This window comes from Selaginella moellendorffii, unplaced genomic scaffold (assembly GCF_000143415.4).
Source record: "Selaginella moellendorffii unplaced genomic scaffold, v1.0 SELMOscaffold_141, whole genome shotgun sequence".
NCBI classification, from domain to species: Eukaryota; Viridiplantae; Streptophyta; class Lycopodiopsida; order Selaginellales; family Selaginellaceae; genus Selaginella; species Selaginella moellendorffii.
The window spans coordinates 300,886-318,016 of NW_003314402.1; the positions used below are offsets into that span (position 1 = coordinate 300,886).

At 46.2% G+C, this 17,131-nt stretch overlaps 6 protein-coding genes across 6 annotated transcripts; 3 read left to right on the forward strand and 3 right to left on the reverse strand.

Annotated features, from left to right (window-relative positions):
- Positions 1–631: 631 nt before the first annotated feature.
- On the reverse strand, positions 632–2,756 carry LOC9645433 (inorganic phosphate transporter 1-1). Its single transcript, XM_002992750.2, has 2 exons — positions 2,711–2,756; positions 632–2,467 (listed from the first exon to the last, which is right to left on the reverse strand). Exon 2 carries the CDS (start codon positions 2,390–2,392, stop codon positions 779–781), a length of 1,614 nt encoding a protein of 537 aa, XP_002992796.1. The 5' UTR covers positions 2,393–2,467; positions 2,711–2,756; the 3' UTR covers positions 632–778.
- Positions 2,757–3,010: 254 nt separating this feature from the next.
- LOC9645747 (tubulin beta-1/beta-2 chain) lies at positions 3,011–4,675 on the forward strand. Its single transcript, XM_002992738.2, has 3 exons — positions 3,011–3,404; positions 3,613–3,882; positions 3,963–4,675. Exons 1-3 carry the CDS (start codon positions 3,011–3,013, stop codon positions 4,649–4,651), a joined length of 1,353 nt encoding a protein of 450 aa, XP_002992784.1. The 3' UTR covers positions 4,652–4,675.
- Positions 4,676–4,857: 182 nt separating this feature from the next.
- LOC9645434 (gamma-tubulin complex component 2) lies at positions 4,858–9,057 on the forward strand. The gene is made up of 26 exons (XM_024666415.1): positions 4,858–5,053; positions 5,111–5,202; positions 5,329–5,455; positions 5,558–5,711; positions 5,763–5,866; positions 5,923–5,987; positions 6,042–6,087; positions 6,135–6,269; positions 6,326–6,457; positions 6,504–6,587; positions 6,640–6,738; positions 6,791–6,882; positions 6,929–7,001; positions 7,054–7,206; positions 7,252–7,371; positions 7,429–7,482; positions 7,539–7,622; positions 7,672–7,746; positions 7,803–7,934; positions 7,980–8,105; positions 8,155–8,262; positions 8,308–8,370; positions 8,422–8,496; positions 8,554–8,729; positions 8,780–8,899; positions 8,956–9,057. Exons 1-25 carry the CDS (start codon positions 4,877–4,879, stop codon positions 8,895–8,897), a joined length of 2,664 nt encoding a protein of 887 aa, XP_024522183.1. The 5' UTR covers positions 4,858–4,876; the 3' UTR covers positions 8,898–8,899; positions 8,956–9,057.
- LOC112343291 (F-box/kelch-repeat protein At5g15710-like) lies at positions 8,975–10,431 on the forward strand. Its single transcript, XM_024666467.1, has 2 exons — positions 8,975–9,184; positions 9,301–10,431. Exons 1-2 carry the CDS (start codon positions 8,975–8,977, stop codon positions 10,231–10,233), a joined length of 1,143 nt encoding a protein of 380 aa, XP_024522235.1. The 3' UTR covers positions 10,234–10,431.
- Positions 10,415–11,321, reverse strand: LOC9645435. The gene is made up of 4 exons (XM_024666416.1): positions 10,984–11,321; positions 10,771–10,905; positions 10,545–10,714; positions 10,415–10,487 (listed from the first exon to the last, which is right to left on the reverse strand). Exons 1-3 carry the CDS (start codon positions 11,250–11,252, stop codon positions 10,594–10,596), a joined length of 525 nt encoding a protein of 174 aa, XP_024522184.1. The 5' UTR covers positions 11,253–11,321; the 3' UTR covers positions 10,415–10,487; positions 10,545–10,593.
- A 4,678-nt stretch (positions 11,322–15,999) lies between these two features.
- On the reverse strand, positions 16,000–17,067 carry LOC112343292. Its single transcript, XM_024666468.1, has one exon. It carries the CDS (start codon positions 17,065–17,067, stop codon positions 16,000–16,002), a length of 1,068 nt encoding a protein of 355 aa, XP_024522236.1.
- Between the last annotated feature and the right edge of the window lie 64 nt (positions 17,068–17,131).

Here is a 17,131-nt window from a genome sequence, read left to right on the forward strand (position 1 = left end):
AAAACTTTAGCTTCGAATAGTGTGATCATCATATTTTCGAGCACCACAAACCTTGTGCCGCACACATCTTTTACTCGTCATTTTTCTATTCGTTCTATGATTTAAAAAGAGGATCCATTAGCCTCGACTTTTCATCACGGTTGTCTAGAACGCACGATGTTGTTGACTTTACCTTTTATTAGTGTATAATAATATTTGTATAATCAAATGAGACGCGGCGACGCGCCACACGAATAAATTAATTTTCCACAAGCAAAAAGCTGGCGATAGAGAGAATAATCTTATATAAGATATGACAAAACTTTTAGCCTAGTGGCTCACGGAAATTGCAAGGTTTTCAAATTATAAATGACAACATTGACGTGATCATCATATCCTCGAGCACCGCTTGCACCAAACTTGCCATGGAAAAGATTTTTTTTGCCCCCATTCTTGATTTCTTTAATGTTTTCTATGATTCTTTAGCAGGATTCACTTCCACTTGATTAAAACTTTTCATCGCAGTTTTCTAGAATGCATGACCAAACTTTAATTATCTTCTAGATGACAATATACAATATAATATAATGACAATTTATCGATACGACATCTAATATTCTTTCACTATAGGTGACAATATAATGATAAAATTTAGCATGAAAAATCAAATGTTCTCTCTTGTGTTAAGAGCATGCTTATTGACAAGAAACACTGAAGATATACAAGTATATATCTGCTCAACTTGGCTTGTAAGAAAAACTTCCTTCCTCGCTTGCTTCTCTCAGCGATGATCATGAACTTAGACTTGTTGGATCGATGGGGGAGTAGGCGCGGGGGCAGCGACCATCTCCTCCTCGTTCTCCCCGGACAAGTCCTCGAGCGACCGCCCCTTGGTCTCTGGAACCAGGAACGTAAAGATGAGCCCGAGAGCGTTGCATCCTCCGAGCAACAGCAAAGCCGTCCTGATCCCCACTCCCGGCGGATACCCGGCCTCGGTATCGGCCTTGTGAGTGCTCTGCGACGCGTAGAGGAACCCGAAAGATCCAACGATGGCTCCGGCCTTTCCAGCCGCGGCCGAGATCCCGTGACAAGTCGATCGCAGCCGAGCCGGGAAGAGCTCCGCGGGGACGATGAAAGTGGTGGCGTTTGGCCCGAAGTTTGCGAAGAAGAAGGTGAGCGAGTAGAGCACGATGAACGTCATATGGTGGCCGCCGCAGTAGCCATCTGGGCACTTGTCCCCGCGGAGATTGTTGTAAGGGATGGCGAGCGCGAACATGAACACCGTCATGAAGAAGAAGCCCATGATTTGGATGGTGAAGCGTCCCATCCTGTCGATGAGAGCCACCGTGAACCAGTACCCGGGAACAGTGGAGCACAGCGCGATCAGTGTCTGCGCTCGCGAGATCTTGTAGACTTCGTCCAGCGCGCTCATCGTCTTGCCGTTTTTGAGCCATCCCACCGCGGTGAAAACGTCCTTCTGGAAGAGGTTCTGGCTGTAGAAGGCGATGTCGAGGAAGAACCATGTCGTCGTGGTTCCCAGGAGCTGGAGGCCGTGTCGCCTCGCAAACGCTCCCGTGAAGAGGCCATACTTGTTGGTGGCGCCTTGGATCTTGGCAGCCTCGGCCCCGACTTCCAACTCGAGAACTTTGCTCATGTCCTTGGCAGCCTGCTTGAGATTCCCTTCCACCAGCGCGGTGTAGCGAGCGGTCTCGGGCATCTTCATCCGCGAGTAGAACGTCGCGGCGGCGGGGAGAGCCCCGAACATGAAGATGAGCCGCCACACGAAGTCCGCCTCGGGTGGCGTCGACGCTACCGGATTCACGGAAAAGATTGGGGCCGGGAAGGCCTTTCGAAAAGCCGCGGCGACGATGAGTGACACTGTTCCACCCGCGAGGATCCCGAATCCTTGCATGGCAAACACCGCCGCGATGAAAGATCCCCGGGTTTTGGTGTTGGCATACTCGGACATGATCGTGGCCGAGAGAGGATAGTCGCCACCGATGCCAAATCCGAGCCAGAACCGGAAGAAGCACAGCGTGGTCATCACCGACTTGGCAGTGTGGCCGAAGGAGAGCCCCGAGGCGATCGAGCAGATGACCATAAGCAGCAGCGTGATCCCATAGACTTTCTTTCGTCCCATCTTGTCACCGAGCCAGCCGAAGAAGAGCTGACCGGCGAGCGTCCCGCAGAAGGCCACACCCGTCACGGCCGCCGCTACGTTTGGAGGGAGTGATCCGGGCTTGCCCGAGGCTGGATCGAAGTAGTAGATCCTTCCCAGGAGCTTGGTGACGGTGGAGATGCAAAACAGATCGTAGGCGTCGGTGAAGAAGCCCATCCCCGCGATGAGAATGGCCGTGAAGTGGTACCACTGCGTCTTGGCCTTGTCCAAGGCGGACAGCACCTCGAGCGCCATGGCGTGATCCTTCTCTCCTCCAAGAGATTTGGATGATCCTAGCGCTCGATAACACGAGCTTTCGCGATCGATTCCCTGTCCAAAACAAGCAACAGTGAGATTTCTCTAAGAGAATCCTCTCTCTCGGCTTGATCCAAAGCATGCGAATTCGGTGAGAAGGACGGGGATGGAATGCATGCTCGCCAGGAATGCCAAGAAAGCTTTGCTCGAATAGAAGATTCCAAAGAAACCAGGCTCAAACAATCGAACAAGGCAGCAAATCCTCGCGCAGGAGCCGCGCACGGCATCCGTGAGGGAATGTGGATGAAAGAAACTTGCCTGGATCGATCGATCGCTCGATCTTTGGAGCGCGTCCACTGCTAGAGCCCTAATCCCGCCCACACTTTTAAAGTCGCAGTCCGGCCGTCAAACTCACAGAAGAGACGTACATTCCCTCTAAAATGCGAATATTCGAGGGGTTGACCCGCGATAAAAGCCCTAAAATATTACGCCCGATCTGTCCGTATCAAGGCCGTTGAATTTGCACTTTACCAACTGGCGCGAAAATCCAGCGAACGGATATTTGCGCTTTTAGGGCTCTTCAATTTCTAGGGTTCTTCGCGAAGAGAGGGAAGGAGGATGAGGGAGATCGTGCACATCCAGGCTGGGCAATGCGGGAACCAGATTGGTGCCAAGTTCTGGGGGGTGGCCTGCGACGAGCACGGCATCGATCCGACGGGGACGTATCACGGCGACTCGGATTTGCAGCTAGAGCGGATTAATGTGTATTTCACCGAGGCGACGGGCGGGAGGTATGTTCCCAGGGCGATTCTCATGGATCTGGAGCCAGGGACGATGGATAGCGTGAGATCGGGGCCCTATGGTCGGATATTTCGGCCGGATAATTTCGTGTTTGGCCAGACCGGGGCCGGGAACAATTGGGCAAAGGGACACTACACGGAAGGCGCGGAATTGATCGATTCTGTGCTGGATGTGGTGAGAAAGGAGGCGGAGGCTTGCGATTGTATGCAAGGTATGGAGTAGAGGACGATAAAAAAGAGGCTTTTCGTTCGTCCTTGGGTGTCCGAATTCTTCATCGGCTAGTCGGGCAACACAGCATGAATGGTTTCAAGTCAGAATCACAGGTGGAACTTCCTTTCCCTGCTAAAGAATTTCTTCGTTCTTCTTCCCTTGTCAATCTCTTCCAAACGTTTCTCTAACTCTGTGATTTTTTTCTCCAGGCTTTCAAATCTCTCACTCGCTGGGAGGTGGCACGGGTTCTGGGATGGGAACTCTTCTCATATCAAAGATTCGAGAGGAGTACCCTGACAAAATGATGCTTACGTTCTCGGTGTTTCCGTCGCCGAAGGTGTCGGACACGGTGGTGGAGCCTTACAACGCAACGCTCTCCGTCCATCAGCTAGTGGAGAATGCCGACGAGTGCATGGTGTTGGACAACGAGGCTCTCTACGACATTTGTTTCAGAACGCTCAAGCTCATAACACCGACATGTAAGACTATTTCTTTCTTGTCCCTTGGACTATTTCTTGCTTGTCTCTTGTCTAAAATTTTTTTTTTTTTCAATTTCCAGTTGGCGATTTGAATCACCTCATCTCGGCAACAATCAGCGGCATAACTTGCTGCCTCAGATTCCCTGGCCAACTAAACTCCGATCTACGGAAACTGGCCGTCAATCTCGTCCCATTCCCGCGGCTCACGTTCTTCATGGTCGGGTTCGCTCCACTCACATCAAGAGGCTCGCAACTCTACCGGGCACTCACGGTCCCGGAGCTGACACAGCAGATGTTCGACGCCAAAAACATGATGTGCGCGGCCGATCCCCGCCACGGCAAGTACCTCACAGCCTCAGCAATGTACAGAGGCCGGATGAGCACCAAGGAGGTGGACGCGCAGCTCCTCAACGTCCAGACGAAGAACTCCTCCTACTTCGTGGAGTGGATCCCAAACAACGTCAAGACGACCGTGTGTGACATCCCGCCCAAGGGGATGAAGATGGCGTCGACGTTCATCGGGAACTCAACTGCGATCCAGGAGATGTTCAAGCGTGTTGGAGACCAGTTCACGGTGATGTTCCGGAGGAAAGCGTTCCTCCACTGGTACACCGGCGAGGGGATGGACGAGCTGGAGTTCACCGAGGCCGAGAGCAACATGAACGATCTGGTGTCCGAGTACCAGCAGTATCAAGACGCGAGACCCGATGATGAGGGCGACTATGGGAAGGAAGAGGAGCAAGAGGGCGAGTACTCGCAACTGTCGTAGAACAGATAGAGAGAGAATCTCTTACTTTGTGTGTTTCGATTGGGTCGCGCAAGCGACCATCTTCGAGTAAACCCAATGAAATCCTTTGCTCCCAGAAGTTTTGAATTTTAAAAGCAGAATATTCGGGTTTTGGCGGGTGATTTGAAAGCGGCATATTCTGTTTTGGTGCTCTTAGGGCTTTTGAGCTTAAAAGCCCTAAAGTTTTTGAGTGTGGGAAAAGAAACGATGGAGGGAGATCCCGCGAGCGCGCCCAGGGTAAAGGAGCTCCTCCACGATCTGGTGAGCATCTGCCGCTCCTCTTCCGATGCTGCGTCGGTGCCGCTGCTCACGGATCACGTAATCTCGGATTCCGGCGAGCTCTTGCCGTCTCTCCAGAAGCTCTCGGGGCAGATTGTGCCGATGGTAAGCTACATTGTGGGTTTTGTGCTTAGTTCCTTGGTTTCCCTTTGTCCCGCGCAGATCCAGCTCTATCAGGAGAAGAGGCAGCTCCTTGCAGCCTCTCCATTTCCTCAAAAACTTATTGAGAAAATCGAGCAACTCAAGGACGGCGGGTATGGCAAGCTACATTGTTGCTATTTTCGTTTTGTTCTCCTTTCATACTTTTGTTTCGTTCTCATTTCATCCTTTCTTTCCTGGCGTTTAAGCGGTATTTTTCTCTTTTGTTTGTGTTTCTTCAGGGCTCATGGACTTGATCGTTACCTTTGGCTGGTGAGCCAAATTCTGGCCGACCCCGACTTAAAGAAACTGGTATCGTTGGATCGTGCTACTGGGGAAAGACACAGGCCTTCTCTTGGAGACTTTGAGGTGAGTTTCGTTCTCTCTCTCTCTCTCTCTCTCTCTGTGTATTTTTTTCATAGTTTTTTTTATTTTGGAGAAAGAGCTTAATCGTCCTATTGCTTTTGTTAGTCGCCAGCACCGACTCTACCAAGTGTGGAACAGCGTATAACACGCAGCGGCAGAGAAAATCGGGATGCCTCTGTTACGGCAAATGGAGTTGCGAAGAGTCTTAAGAATCTTTCCATTCCTGATTCAACGCAAACTCAGCCAACAAAGCCATCGAGTAAGTCGATTTTTTCTTCTTTTTTCGCTCATTTAATCATTTATTAAACAGAACATGTGAAAAAAGCAAAGCCCCTGATCGAGGGAGTGTCGTTCCCCGCAACTCCACGCTGGAACATAGACAGGCCATATCTGACTGGTCAGTTTGTTTACGAGGTAAGCAGGCTGTTAATTCTCAAAGACATGCTTAATAGGCTTCTTTTCTCTTGCAGGAGGAAGTTGTAGAGTATTCCAAAAGCCTGATCAAAGGTATCATCACGGAACGAGATGCTTTAAGGTTTGTTTGGTGATCAATGACTAACATGTATATAAAGTTTGATTTTATTTGTAGCAACGATGGTGACCGGGCTATAGGCCTATTTGCACCTTCTGTGCAGGTACATTGTCTTCTTTTTAAAATAACGAGAACTAACGAGGCTTTCAGGAGCTACTTGTGATTGATGATCTGCTCTTTGCAATGGTTGGCATCGAGGGAAAGAGTATTCGCATTACAAGAGAAAAATCAAGAGACAAGGCTCTAACTTTTCAAGTTGATCCCTCAATGGACTTGTCAATACAGGTGTTTGTTTGTATGTAGTCCTTTACACTAAATCTCTTTTTCTTTTCTGTATTCAGGAGCTGACAAAGAGAGTTTTACCTCTCTGTGAAAACTACATGGTAGTCAGCCAATTCAACGAATCAAGGCTGCAATTTAAATACGGGCTGGTGAATCACGCGTTTGCTGCAGCTTTGAGAGCAATCTTGCAGGTTTAGGATGATAGCTTATATTGCTTATGTTTGAGCTTTTGTACAGGACTATCACGCCATGGTAGCACAATTGGAGCACCAGTTTAGACTCGCCAGACTTTCGCTTCAAGGTTTATGGTTCTTTTGCCAGGTAATATATTCTTTTGTCTTTGCGTTTGATGGGCCGTAAACTTTTTTAATAGCCTATGATGGGCGCAATGCAAGCTTTGGCCGTTGTTGTGAGAAAGGCATTTGTAAAGAGCCTTTCAGGAGCTGCCGTATTAAATCTGCTTCAAGGCCAGGTGCTTGCTATGAGCTTGGCTGAAAATCTTCCTGATATGTCTATATTCACAGGCAGCCGCAATTGCTGGAGATAATGCTGCCAGAACATTGCTGCAGAAACTCACTCAAGCTGCAAGTGCCCCGTATTTTGGAATATTGGAGAGGTAAGTGATACCGGTTTTCTAGGCCTGTATGTGATAGCTTTTCTAGGTGGATACACGAGGGAGTCATTGACGATCCTTATGGAGAATTTTTTATCGACGAGAACAAGGCGCTGCAGAAGGTTGTTCCATGTTGTACTGGTCAAGCACGCGTTTCCAACAATATCGTTGCAGGAAAGCCTTAGCCACGACTTCAATGCCACGTACTGGCAACAGCGATACAGCTTGAAAAATGACGTTCCTGGTTTTCTTGCATCCGCGGCTGAAAATATATTGACGACGGGCAAGTACCTTGATGCGATTCGGGAATGCGGTCAAAATGTTCGGGTATGGACCTTGTAATCAAGATGGATTCGACGTTTTTTAATGCAGATACCTTTCTCTGAGGATGCTAAACTCACGAACTCTGGATCGAAGCGGCATTACCTGGATAAAATAAACGTTGCATACAATTTCGCGAGTGCTGAGCTCTTGAGTTTGATTGTGCGAAAGGTGAGTTTTCAGCGCAGGTAAATTATGGACTATAACCTGTCTCTGTGTTCTATGCAGTTTGATCTCATGGGAAGGCTGCGGTCAGTGAAGCATTACTTTCTTTTGGATCAGGTAGCTCTTTAGTTTTTGCGATCAATATGGACGTTCCTGACCTCCTGACCTTGCAGGGTGATTTCCTTGTCCACTTTATGGATATTGCAAAAGAGGAGCTTGCAAAACGACCTGTTGCGCTGTCGTTGGAAAAACTGCAGGTTTGTTCTTTTTATCTCGAAGATCTCATTTCAGCTTCTTGTTCTGCAGTCACTTTTGGAGCTTGCACTGAGAACCTCCGTTGCTGCGAGCGATCCGTACCATGAGGATCTTACGTGCAGTCTGGTGTGGAATTCTACGTCTTTGCAAGTCCTGTCTAATCTGTTTATATATCTTTCCAGGAAAGATCGTCGTTGATGGTGCAGTTACGAAGTTTTATGAAGAACGGAATTTTGAAGATCGATTCTCCTTTAGAATCCAACTCAGAGCCCGGCAGCATGACTGGTTTGGAGACCTTCACTCTTGACTATAAGGTACAAGGTATAATAAGTTTCCTTTGTCACTAAAGCCGTCTGTAGACGCGGTGGCCATTATCCCTCGTGATTTCAAGGAAGGCTCTCACAAAGTACCAGCTAATTTTTCGTCATCTCTTTCATTGTAAACATGTAGAAAGGCAACTCTCTGGCACCTGGCAAGCCCATCAGGTATGACAAGTATTAAGCAACAATTCGTATTGTTAACCTTCGTTTGCAGGCGACTCGTGGCCTTGACTTTGTTGGACATTCAATATCAAGATCGTACGTACTTTGCCAACAAATGCTGCATTTTATGCAGAGCTTCGAACATTATATGACATTCGAGGTTTCAATCGTAAGCTTTCTGTGTTGAATCTTAGTCCTTTTGCAGGTGCTAGAGCCCAACTGGCATGTCATGGACACTAAACTCCAGAGTGCTAAGAGTATTGACGAGGTTCGCCGTTTCCTTTCCTCTGATTATTTTACACATACCCACTGCTTTCAGGTCATTCAACTACACGACTTTTTTCTAGACAAGTGTTTGAAAGAGTGCATTTTGTTATGGCCTCACATATTGAAGGTTCTTAGTTTTATCAAAGTTTTTCGTTGTGCTTATCTAAACGTTCGATTTTTTCAGAGCGTGGAAAAGCTGAAATCCCTCTGCCTGCAGTATGCAATAGCAATACAATGGCTGATCCCATCACTCTACACGCTCGAATCTCCAGCAGAGACCAAAAAGACAAAGCGTTGTCGAGGGCAGCGCTTGCGAATGGTGAAAGACGGCGAGGATGCGAACTTCAAGAACACAATCGGGTATGCGTGCCTTTCCTTCTCATTGAGAATTCTAACGTTCGAACTTCCAGGCAAATGGAAAACGATTTTCGGAAAGAAATGAAAGAGCTGCTAAGTCTTCTAAGTAGCAGCTCACAAACCGAGCCATACTTGGCACACTTGGCTCAAGGCCTCCAGGGACAGCACTAGAAGTAAGTCCACTCTTCCTGCCATGCAAGCTTTATTAATTGGTTTTTTCTTCTCTAAGGGTCGTGAGTTCGACACCCATGACGAAAAACTGGATTTCTCCTTGGGCTGCGACGATCCAAGACCTAGCGAGGAATGCTATGGAGTCCGAGGTAGCTGGCAACACCCCCATCACGCATTTGGCATCCATCAGCGAGGCGCTGAGCCAAGGTTTGCAAAATCTATGCCGGATAGACGAAGACAGCCGTGGAGAGGTAGAGCAAAGGGCAGCATCATCTCTGGACAGCGAAGTGTGGTGCAATCTTCCAGAGCATCTCGTCGACACCGTCTTGGCATGGCTGCCACCCGCCAGCCTTTTCCGGCTCAGGACAGTTTGTAAGAGGTGGAACAGTGTGGTTTCGAGCAGGGCCTTCCTCGACGCTTGCTCCAAGATAAAGTCCCGGCTTCCATACTTCCTCATGTTCGCCGACCACTTCCACCGCAGAGTAGCCGCCGTCTACGACGTGAGTGTCTCGAGCTGGCACTTGCTACCGTTCTCCTCCTTCATGCACTGCCGGTTCCCGGAGTCGTTTCTAGTTCTAGCAGCAGCCGGGGGGCTGCTGTGCTTGGAAGGCACGGGGTCGCAAAGCGGAACTATGTTCGTCTCCAATCCCATCACTCGGGTCTACAAGAAGCTTCCACGGATATCGCGATGAAGTCGCCTTACGTGGTCGGGATGGTGGTGGACGACGAGATGAAGTCGTATAAGATCTTGGTAGCACAGGACGGGGAAACGCTAGCGTCGCAAGTCTACGATTCCTCGACCAACAGGTGGAGCTTAACAGGAGTTTACCACCGGAGGACCGCCATCCTCGCCGGTGCTACGTTCTACAACGGGCTGCTCTTCTGCTTGACGTTCTCGCCAAACGGATTGCTCGCGTTTGATCTGGAGAGGGGGCAGTGGCTGGAGGTGAAGCTGGCGCTGCCACCATCGCTCAGCTGTCCGAACCTCATGACTCACCAGGACAGGCTGTTACTCATCGGCGGGATCGAAGAGCTCGGCAGCCTCCAGAGCGTCCACGTCTGGCAGCTCCATCCGACCAAGCCCGAGTGGATGGACGTGGAGAGAGTCCCGGACGATCTGTTCCAGAGGCTGTTCACGTCCTCGTCGGGGCACTTCATCTGCGTCGGGCAGGGGGACTTTATCTGCCTGCACGAGTACTACTCGCCGGAGATACTCATGTATGACATCGTCAGGAGGTCGTGGCAGTGGCTACCGGGGTGCTCGCTCAATGACAACATCGAGGCTAGATCGGTGCTGGGCTTCGCGTTCCAGCCCCGGATCGAGGCAGTGCCTTGAGACAAAGCTTGGGATTCTACGATCCAGGATCCTTGGAAGTGGAGGGGTGAGAAGAAGTTTTTGGGAGAACAACGAAGTAGTGAAGGTGGAAGAAGTTTGGAGGCGCCACTGATGTGTGATGGTGGAAGAAAGGCAACGTTTAGTGGCAAAGGTTTTCCTTTGGTCTTTTTCTAATGGTCAAGAGAATATTCGAAAGTTTGAAAGTTTACATAAGAGTGTATATTTCCAAGCGTCATATGTCGGAGTTCGTATTCCTGCGACTTTGCTTATGAATATATTCAAAGCTAAAAACGAAATGAGAGTACCATCACCTTACAAACTTGAGTCTCCAGATCATCCAGTTTTCCTTTCAGCTGCACTTCACCGAGAGAGAGACAACGAAAGGAAGTTACAATTCCAGCACGGGACCCGACCTTCGCAGGAGCTCTCTGTCTTCCTTGATAGATTTTTTGGCTTCATGTAAAGGCTCGCTCGATGATGGCTAACACAAAAACAATGCAATTCAATTTCAAACTGCGAGATCAGACAAATCGATACCTTCGAAACTCCACATTTTGTTGTAGCTGCTGTACTTTACTGAGAGACATTCGCAGGAGCTCGACGTCTTCCTTGATAAATTTTTCTGCTTCATGTGTAGGCTCGCTCAGCGATTCTTGTCGTTGATGCATCTCGCTAACACACAACAAATTAAATTCAATGTAAAACTCAGAGTTTTTTCTTTCTTTTTTTTTTTTTGGACAAGATCGATACCCATGAAACTCCGCAGCGATTTGGAGCAGTCCTGACGACGATGTGGCGGTTCCCTTCCGGACTGGTCGCGTACTTAATTTTCCTGCGCGTTTGATCTGCATGTTACTGAGATCTTTCTTGCAATCTGCACAAGAGAGGTTAAATGCGACAAAGACGCGAAATGTTACCCGAGTCGCTGCAAAACTTCGTCTGGATCGGCTCCTCACAGGGAGGCCGCGGAAGTTGCTGGAAGCCGAGTGCTTTCTGCTGCTGGTGGTGGTGGAAGCCATTGTCCTGGATTTCCTGGACCGCCGCCGTGGGGAATATCTGGTGCCTCTCAGAAACGGATCTCGATGAATGGTTCACTGTTCGTTTCCACCGAGCCCGAAGATGATCTCAGGGAGAGTATGTCTCGGTACGAGGGACCGGTGCTGCCACAGGGAGTTGAGGCCGGAGGCATGAGAAACGTCCCTGGTGGCCTGCATAGCTTGCATGGCTGGTCGCCAGGAGATTGTACAAGCCAGTGAGAGAAGACTCTATGATGTTGGTAACGACGATTGTTTTCCATGTTCACCAGCTTTTCCTGGATGACCACGAACATTCACGCACTCATTGTGACAATTGTATTACCTGCATTGTTATGACAGTATTCCACATGTTTGCGATATGTGTATCGAGTGTCTGCTTCTCCACGATCTGGAGCTCTGCCTTCCTGAGAAAACGATTTGCTTGTAAACATGTTCTAAGCTAAATGAAATGAGAGTAAGAGTATGCCTCCATCATCTTGCGAACTTGTGTCTCCAGATCATCCAGTCTCTCGACAGGTTTTCCTTGCAGTTGCTGCACTTCACTGCGAGAAAGACAACGAAAGGAAGTTAGCTACAAACTAAAACGTTTCCAGCACGGGACCCGACCTTCGACCTTCGCAAGAGCTCTACCTCTTCCTTGAGAAATTTTATCGCTTCAGGTGAAGACTCACTCGACGATTCCTGTACTCATCTCACTCAGCACGAAACCAGAACTTGGAACGTCAAAGCTTACGAAAAATTCGACAAGCTCTCCTCCTTCTCTTCCTCTCTTCTCTTGAAAGAAGCATCTCCACGCTTGGGTCTTGATTTCTCCTAAATGGCTGGGAGTTTCTTTGATTCCTTTGTAGGAGTGGAGCACCACGTCCTCCTACAACAATGCAGTGATATTTGCCACAGATCTGGAGATCTTGCTTACCCTAGTTGTGGTAGCAGTTAGGGTTTGCAAGCTTCCACGATTTGGGGCTTTTGGTTCTAGGGGGAAATTAAGTTGTGGGAGTGATTGAAGTGAGGAAGAGGGACGTCGCCAACAACAACAGCCCTCCATTAGCTTCATCGGAGCAGTTATGGCAAAGGACGGGCTTGTTTTCTCCTCTTTTCGCTTCTATAGTTTGGTTTTTGCTCGTTTTCTTGATTCAACATGGCTGGCATTTAGGGAGTGGCAAAAAGCACTTCTAGTGGTGGTGCTTCATTCAGATCTGGGATCCAAGATCTGGATGATCCTAACTCGTGCTCTGGAATTAGGGTTCTTGGGCAATAGCTAGGGTTAGGGTTTGCCCTGTTCTAGGGCTAGGGTTCCTTGGCATGGGTTGCTGCAGTCTTAGAAGACTCTCAAAGCATCTCAATGGTGGATGGACAGTTGCAAAAGCTTTAGAAATGGAGTTTTTTGCTAAGATCTATGCGATTTTGCTTGCTTTGATGCGTGACAAAGACGGTAGCGGTCAAGGATTGGGAGCTAGAGGTCACTTTAGTGGTGACTTGGAGCAGTTAGTACTTAAAAGAGTTTCCAACTTTCTGGATTTTTTATGGAAGACTATGCATGGTGTCTTGCTTTGAGGAAGATCGAGGAGGGAGGATTTTTGGAACTAGTGGTAGGGATTGTTGCCACAATTAGGGCTAGTGGCTAACAGGGTTGATTTGGTGATACACATGTAGGGGATTCATATATCTCTTCTCCAACACCTACTTTGGAGTTCACTCCCTTAGGAGGAGGTTTGTGACCTTTCTCTAGTCCCTATTGCAGGGCTAGGACTCAGTTGAAGATGAGCTAACACACTTGTCTCGTATGGGAGGCAAGGTAGCACACTCTCGCCTTGAGTTGGAGGATGTTCACACCTCGCTTGGAGTTACGAGTTGGAGCTATGTTGCAATTGGACACTATTTTGGGCTTGGAAGCATGTTGATAGTGGAGCGTAGTTTTGCAGGTCATGGAGCGTAGCAGGTGGCTTCAAGTTTCGTGGTGGAGTCACCTAGGAAGCAGATGGCCCAAGAGCAACACTGGGCATTCGTGCTTATGGAGTGTAGCAGGTGGCCTCTAGTTTTGCGGTGGAGGCACCTGGGAGGCGGACGACCCAAGAGCAGTGCTAGGCTTTTATGCTCATGGTTTTGTTAGTTTCACTAGTTTCCCTGAAAGTGCGCTCTTAATATTGTATTAGTTCCTAAGGGGCAATTGAGAAATGTACCTATATATTGCATCAATCCAAGGTGCCCATATCAAGAAGGATGAATTTGGGACCCTTGGTGATGGTCATAAAGATGCACTGCCAATGGTGTCATGGAAAATGAAGTCATTGTGTTTGAATTATAATTATGATGTTCTCTTTGGATAAGAGTGTTGATGAGGGTATAGAGAGATGATGAGGAGTAGGATATATGGCTGGGAGACGAGTTGTCATTGTGTTGACAAAACTGAGTCATCAAGTTTGGTGGTCTAGCATTGCATAAATGTTAAAATTACAAGTAGATTTTTTTAAAAAGAAAATTCCTTCAAGAATATAAAAGGGTAAGTATTATAATGTTCCACTTTATATTCTACAAGTGGACAATAATAAGAGGTATAGTGTCATTGTTGTCCCACTTATGTAGCCCAAATGTTCAATAAATTCTGCTTAGACAAGTGGAAGAAATGCTTGTCATATATTAATCCCAAAACCTAGCATCAGAAACTCATGACAATTGCTATAGTAAAATTAATTTTATTGGTATAGAAGTTTATATAATGAAACACCAACAAAACTCCATACTTTTATAATATATGTATACCGAAAAGAAGGTAAATAAATATCTCAATCCGAATGTTGAAAGTTTATATACTTCACGATCATCCCTTTAAAGGTTTGAACGAGTGATTTCACTAAACCATCTATTTGTGAATGATAAACACTTGTGAAAGTGTGGTGTATCTTTAGCCGAGAAGTTAAAATGTGAAATGCTTCAATAATAAATATGGGATTATTATCTAAGAGAATTCGCTTTAGACAAAAATGCTAAAACACCACTTAATTAAGGAGGAAGTATTCAATAGTAGTTGCAAATGCACTAGCAAAAGCACAAATTTCCATTTAGCAAGTCAAGTAGTTAAAAGCAATAATGATATATTCATTGCTAGCAATCGACTATGGAAAACACCCCATTAAATCAAATGCCACCAATTGAAACAGACAATAAATTATAATTGATTCCAACCGTCCTACAGTACAAGGGGGAATATTACAAACTTGGCATCAAACACAACTACACACATACCGGATAACATTATATTGCATCTCCAGTCAATAGAAAGAACTGCATAGCTTCTCAATCATACAACGATGTCCTATATGCCCACCTAGAAAAGGAGAATCATAGTAGACATGAAGAAAGCATAAAATAAATATCGAATGCACCACCAACCATAAATGATCATCAAGATCCGACTCTATAAAATAAAAGAAAGTCGTCCTCAAGGCAATATTGAAAATATAAATGCTAAAATGGCAAGTCATCAATAAATGATGTAGGATTCTCAAACCCATCATGAAGCCTTCGGATCTATAACTCAACCTTTTAAGCTTCATGAACCTCGTCAAGAGAAGGTAAATCTTGCTCCACACCTTATGGATATTAAACATCAAGTACAATAACTACTAATAGCATGGAATCTTTATCTAAAAAATCCACAAATACTAAAATAATAGACTCATCAAGAATAAGAGAAAAGAGTGAAAAAGGAAAAAAAGTTTAAGAAAGGGCATTAACATTAGCCATAGAACTCTTTAGACAATGAATAACTTCAAAATCATATATTTAAAGCTTTAGAGCCTATCATACAGTACAACTAACTAAGTTCTTTTACTTTAATAACAAATTAATTGTAATAGAATCACCTTTTAGTAATGTTTGAAAACCATGGAAATATGTATAAAGCTTCTCAAAACCCTAAACTACTACTAAACACTTCTTCTTTATCATATAATAGTTCACCTCTGTAGCACATTTTATCTCTCTCCCCTTAAACCAACTAGAAAAGGGGCAATTGTTTAATGAGAGAGCCCTTAGTGGCTATTTTATCCCCATTTAAGTGTTTTTAGGTTTAAATAGTATTGGGTTGAGTAAACTCTCAGAAAGTCTAAATTCAGGAACTTATATTTCCATCTTAGAGAAAAAATTCACAGTGACAGTATATCCAAATCTCATCCTATGATTACATGCACTACACTCACCCCCCTTTCAGAGATGTCAATGTCTTCATTGACTATTGATTAACAACCCCTATTGAGAAGGGGAACTAACACTTCCATTTTTGCACTGAATTTGCCAATCCTTCTATTGTGTAGACTAGTTATTTCATGTGAAGCAACTAGTCATCTACCCGTACCGTAGTCCCACAGTGGATACTTTCGTCCACGGATACTCCACACAAGAGGAAGGACGTATGCATGGATGCCTAATACATATGATTTCAAATTTAGGGGTAGGAATATACCTTGCTCAAGGGTATATTATATTTTTAAGCATAGTTACGAACACGAACACGGAACACGAACACGAGCCTCAGATTTCAGGAACCCGAACACGGAACACGATCACGGCCCACGATGGCTCACGAATATTCTACTGAATATTCTAAGAATATGTTACTTAAAAATTATATTCTATTTCTTATTATATTATTATAGGAATATGCTATATTTTATTATATTATTCTTAATATTTTTATTTGCACATAAACTACTTCACACTTTTAAACTACTCAAATATCCTGCATCTCATCGTCATCTTCAACCTCATGATCTTCGACCTCACGATCTTTGACATCATCTCCATCTTCCTCTTCCTGTCTTGACTCAAGCTCGTCTTCAGGATGAGGAACTGTCTCCAGGACTTTGTAGCTTACAAACTTGTCGTAATCACGATCATTTTTGCAGGTTAACAACCTGGTGTTGCAAGCCACAAAAACTAGATCTGCTGTCCTGTCCATGGTAAGTCTGTTCCTCTTTTTTGAAGAAACATGCTCGAAAGTACTGAACAATCTCTCCACCGAGGACGACGAGCATGCCTGACTTAGAACTCGAATGGCCAACTTCTGAAGAGCTGGAGTTTCATAACCATAGTCCTCCCACCAATGTACAGCTCCCCTCTTAGTGCGATCAGCCTTAGCATCATATGAGTTGAAAATGCCTCCTATCCTCCGGTAAGTTAAAAGCTCATCACATATCACATCCCTCTCACTGGATGTAAACATGGCCAGCAGATAAGCATTCCAGTCCTTCATGACCTCTCTGTTAGCATGCTTTTCATACTCCTGAAACTCGGGGTCCAACATGTACGCCACCGAGTGCATGAGCGAGTGATACTCATGCCACCTATTAGACATGATCTGATGAAGTTCCCTGTACCTGCCATAATCCGACTGTCCTTCCTCTAAACTTGCATCCAACCTGTTCATGCACTCATATATCTTTCCAATCGCAGGTATATCACCGTCCACAACACGAAGAAGCAGCATAACATCCTTGGACACCTCTAGCATGTCCTTAACCTGTTGCCAGAAACTGTCATCAAAAACCGTTGCATAACTGTCCCTTCCTGCTCTCGAGTTCGACTCAGGCCTTGCTCTGTACGCAGGGCATACGAACATCTGTTGTAAAGCTTCTCGGAGCTCCACCAGCCTCTCCATCATAATGAAGTTGTAGCCGAACCTGGTATCACAATAACACAGCAATCGCTTGTGAGTAAACTCCGCCAGCAGTGCCACTATATGAGAGTGGTTTCTAACGAAGATCACCAAAGACTTTCCACGCTCCAGAAGTGTTGCCATCCATGGAAGTACACCGAAGTCTTTCAAGGCATTGTTCAAGCAATGGGCAAAACATGCTGCCCAT

Excerpts from the sequence above, each read along its gene's own strand:
- LOC9645747 (XM_002992738.2), top strand. The coding sequence starts at position 3,011 with ATGAGGGAGATCGTGCACATCCAGGCTGGGCAATGCGGGAACCAGATT. Across the intron at positions 3,405-3,612 it reads GGCTTGCGATTGTATGCAAG|GCTTTCAAATCTCTCACTCG; the intron begins GTATGGAGTAGA and ends TTTTTTCTCCAG. Across the intron at positions 3,883-3,962 it reads CAAGCTCATAACACCGACAT|TTGGCGATTTGAATCACCTC; the intron begins GTAAGACTATTT and ends TTCAATTTCCAG.
- LOC9645435 (XM_024666416.1), bottom strand. The coding sequence starts at position 11,252 with ATGGCTTCCACCACCACCAGCAGCAGAAAGCACTCGGCTTCCAGCAAC. Across the intron at positions 10,906-10,983 it reads ATCGCTGCGGAGTTTCATGG|CGAGATGCATCAACGACAAG; the intron begins GTATCGATCTTG and ends GTTGTGTGTTAG. Across the intron at positions 10,715-10,770 it reads CAAAATGTGGAGTTTCGAAG|CCATCATCGAGCGAGCCTTT; the intron begins GTATCGATTTGT and ends TTTTTGTGTTAG.
- LOC112343292 (XM_024666468.1), bottom strand. The coding sequence starts at position 17,067 with ATGGCAACACTTCTGGAGCGTGGAAAGTCTTTGGTGATCTTCGTTAGA.
- LOC112343291 (XM_024666467.1), top strand. The coding sequence starts at position 8,975 with ATGACGAAAAACTGGATTTCTCCTTGGGCTGCGACGATCCAAGACCTA. Across the intron at positions 9,185-9,300 it reads CATCATCTCTGGACAGCGAA|GGCCTTCCTCGACGCTTGCT; the intron begins GTGTGGTGCAAT and ends GGTTTCGAGCAG.
- LOC9645434 (XM_024666415.1), top strand. The coding sequence starts at position 4,877 with ATGGAGGGAGATCCCGCGAGCGCGCCCAGGGTAAAGGAGCTCCTCCAC. Across the intron at positions 6,270-6,325 it reads CAATGGACTTGTCAATACAG|GAGCTGACAAAGAGAGTTTT; the intron begins GTGTTTGTTTGT and ends TTCTGTATTCAG. Across the intron at positions 7,623-7,671 it reads TGTCGTTGGAAAAACTGCAG|TCACTTTTGGAGCTTGCACT; the intron begins GTTTGTTCTTTT and ends CTTGTTCTGCAG.
- LOC9645433 (XM_002992750.2), bottom strand. The coding sequence starts at position 2,392 with ATGGCGCTCGAGGTGCTGTCCGCCTTGGACAAGGCCAAGACGCAGTGG.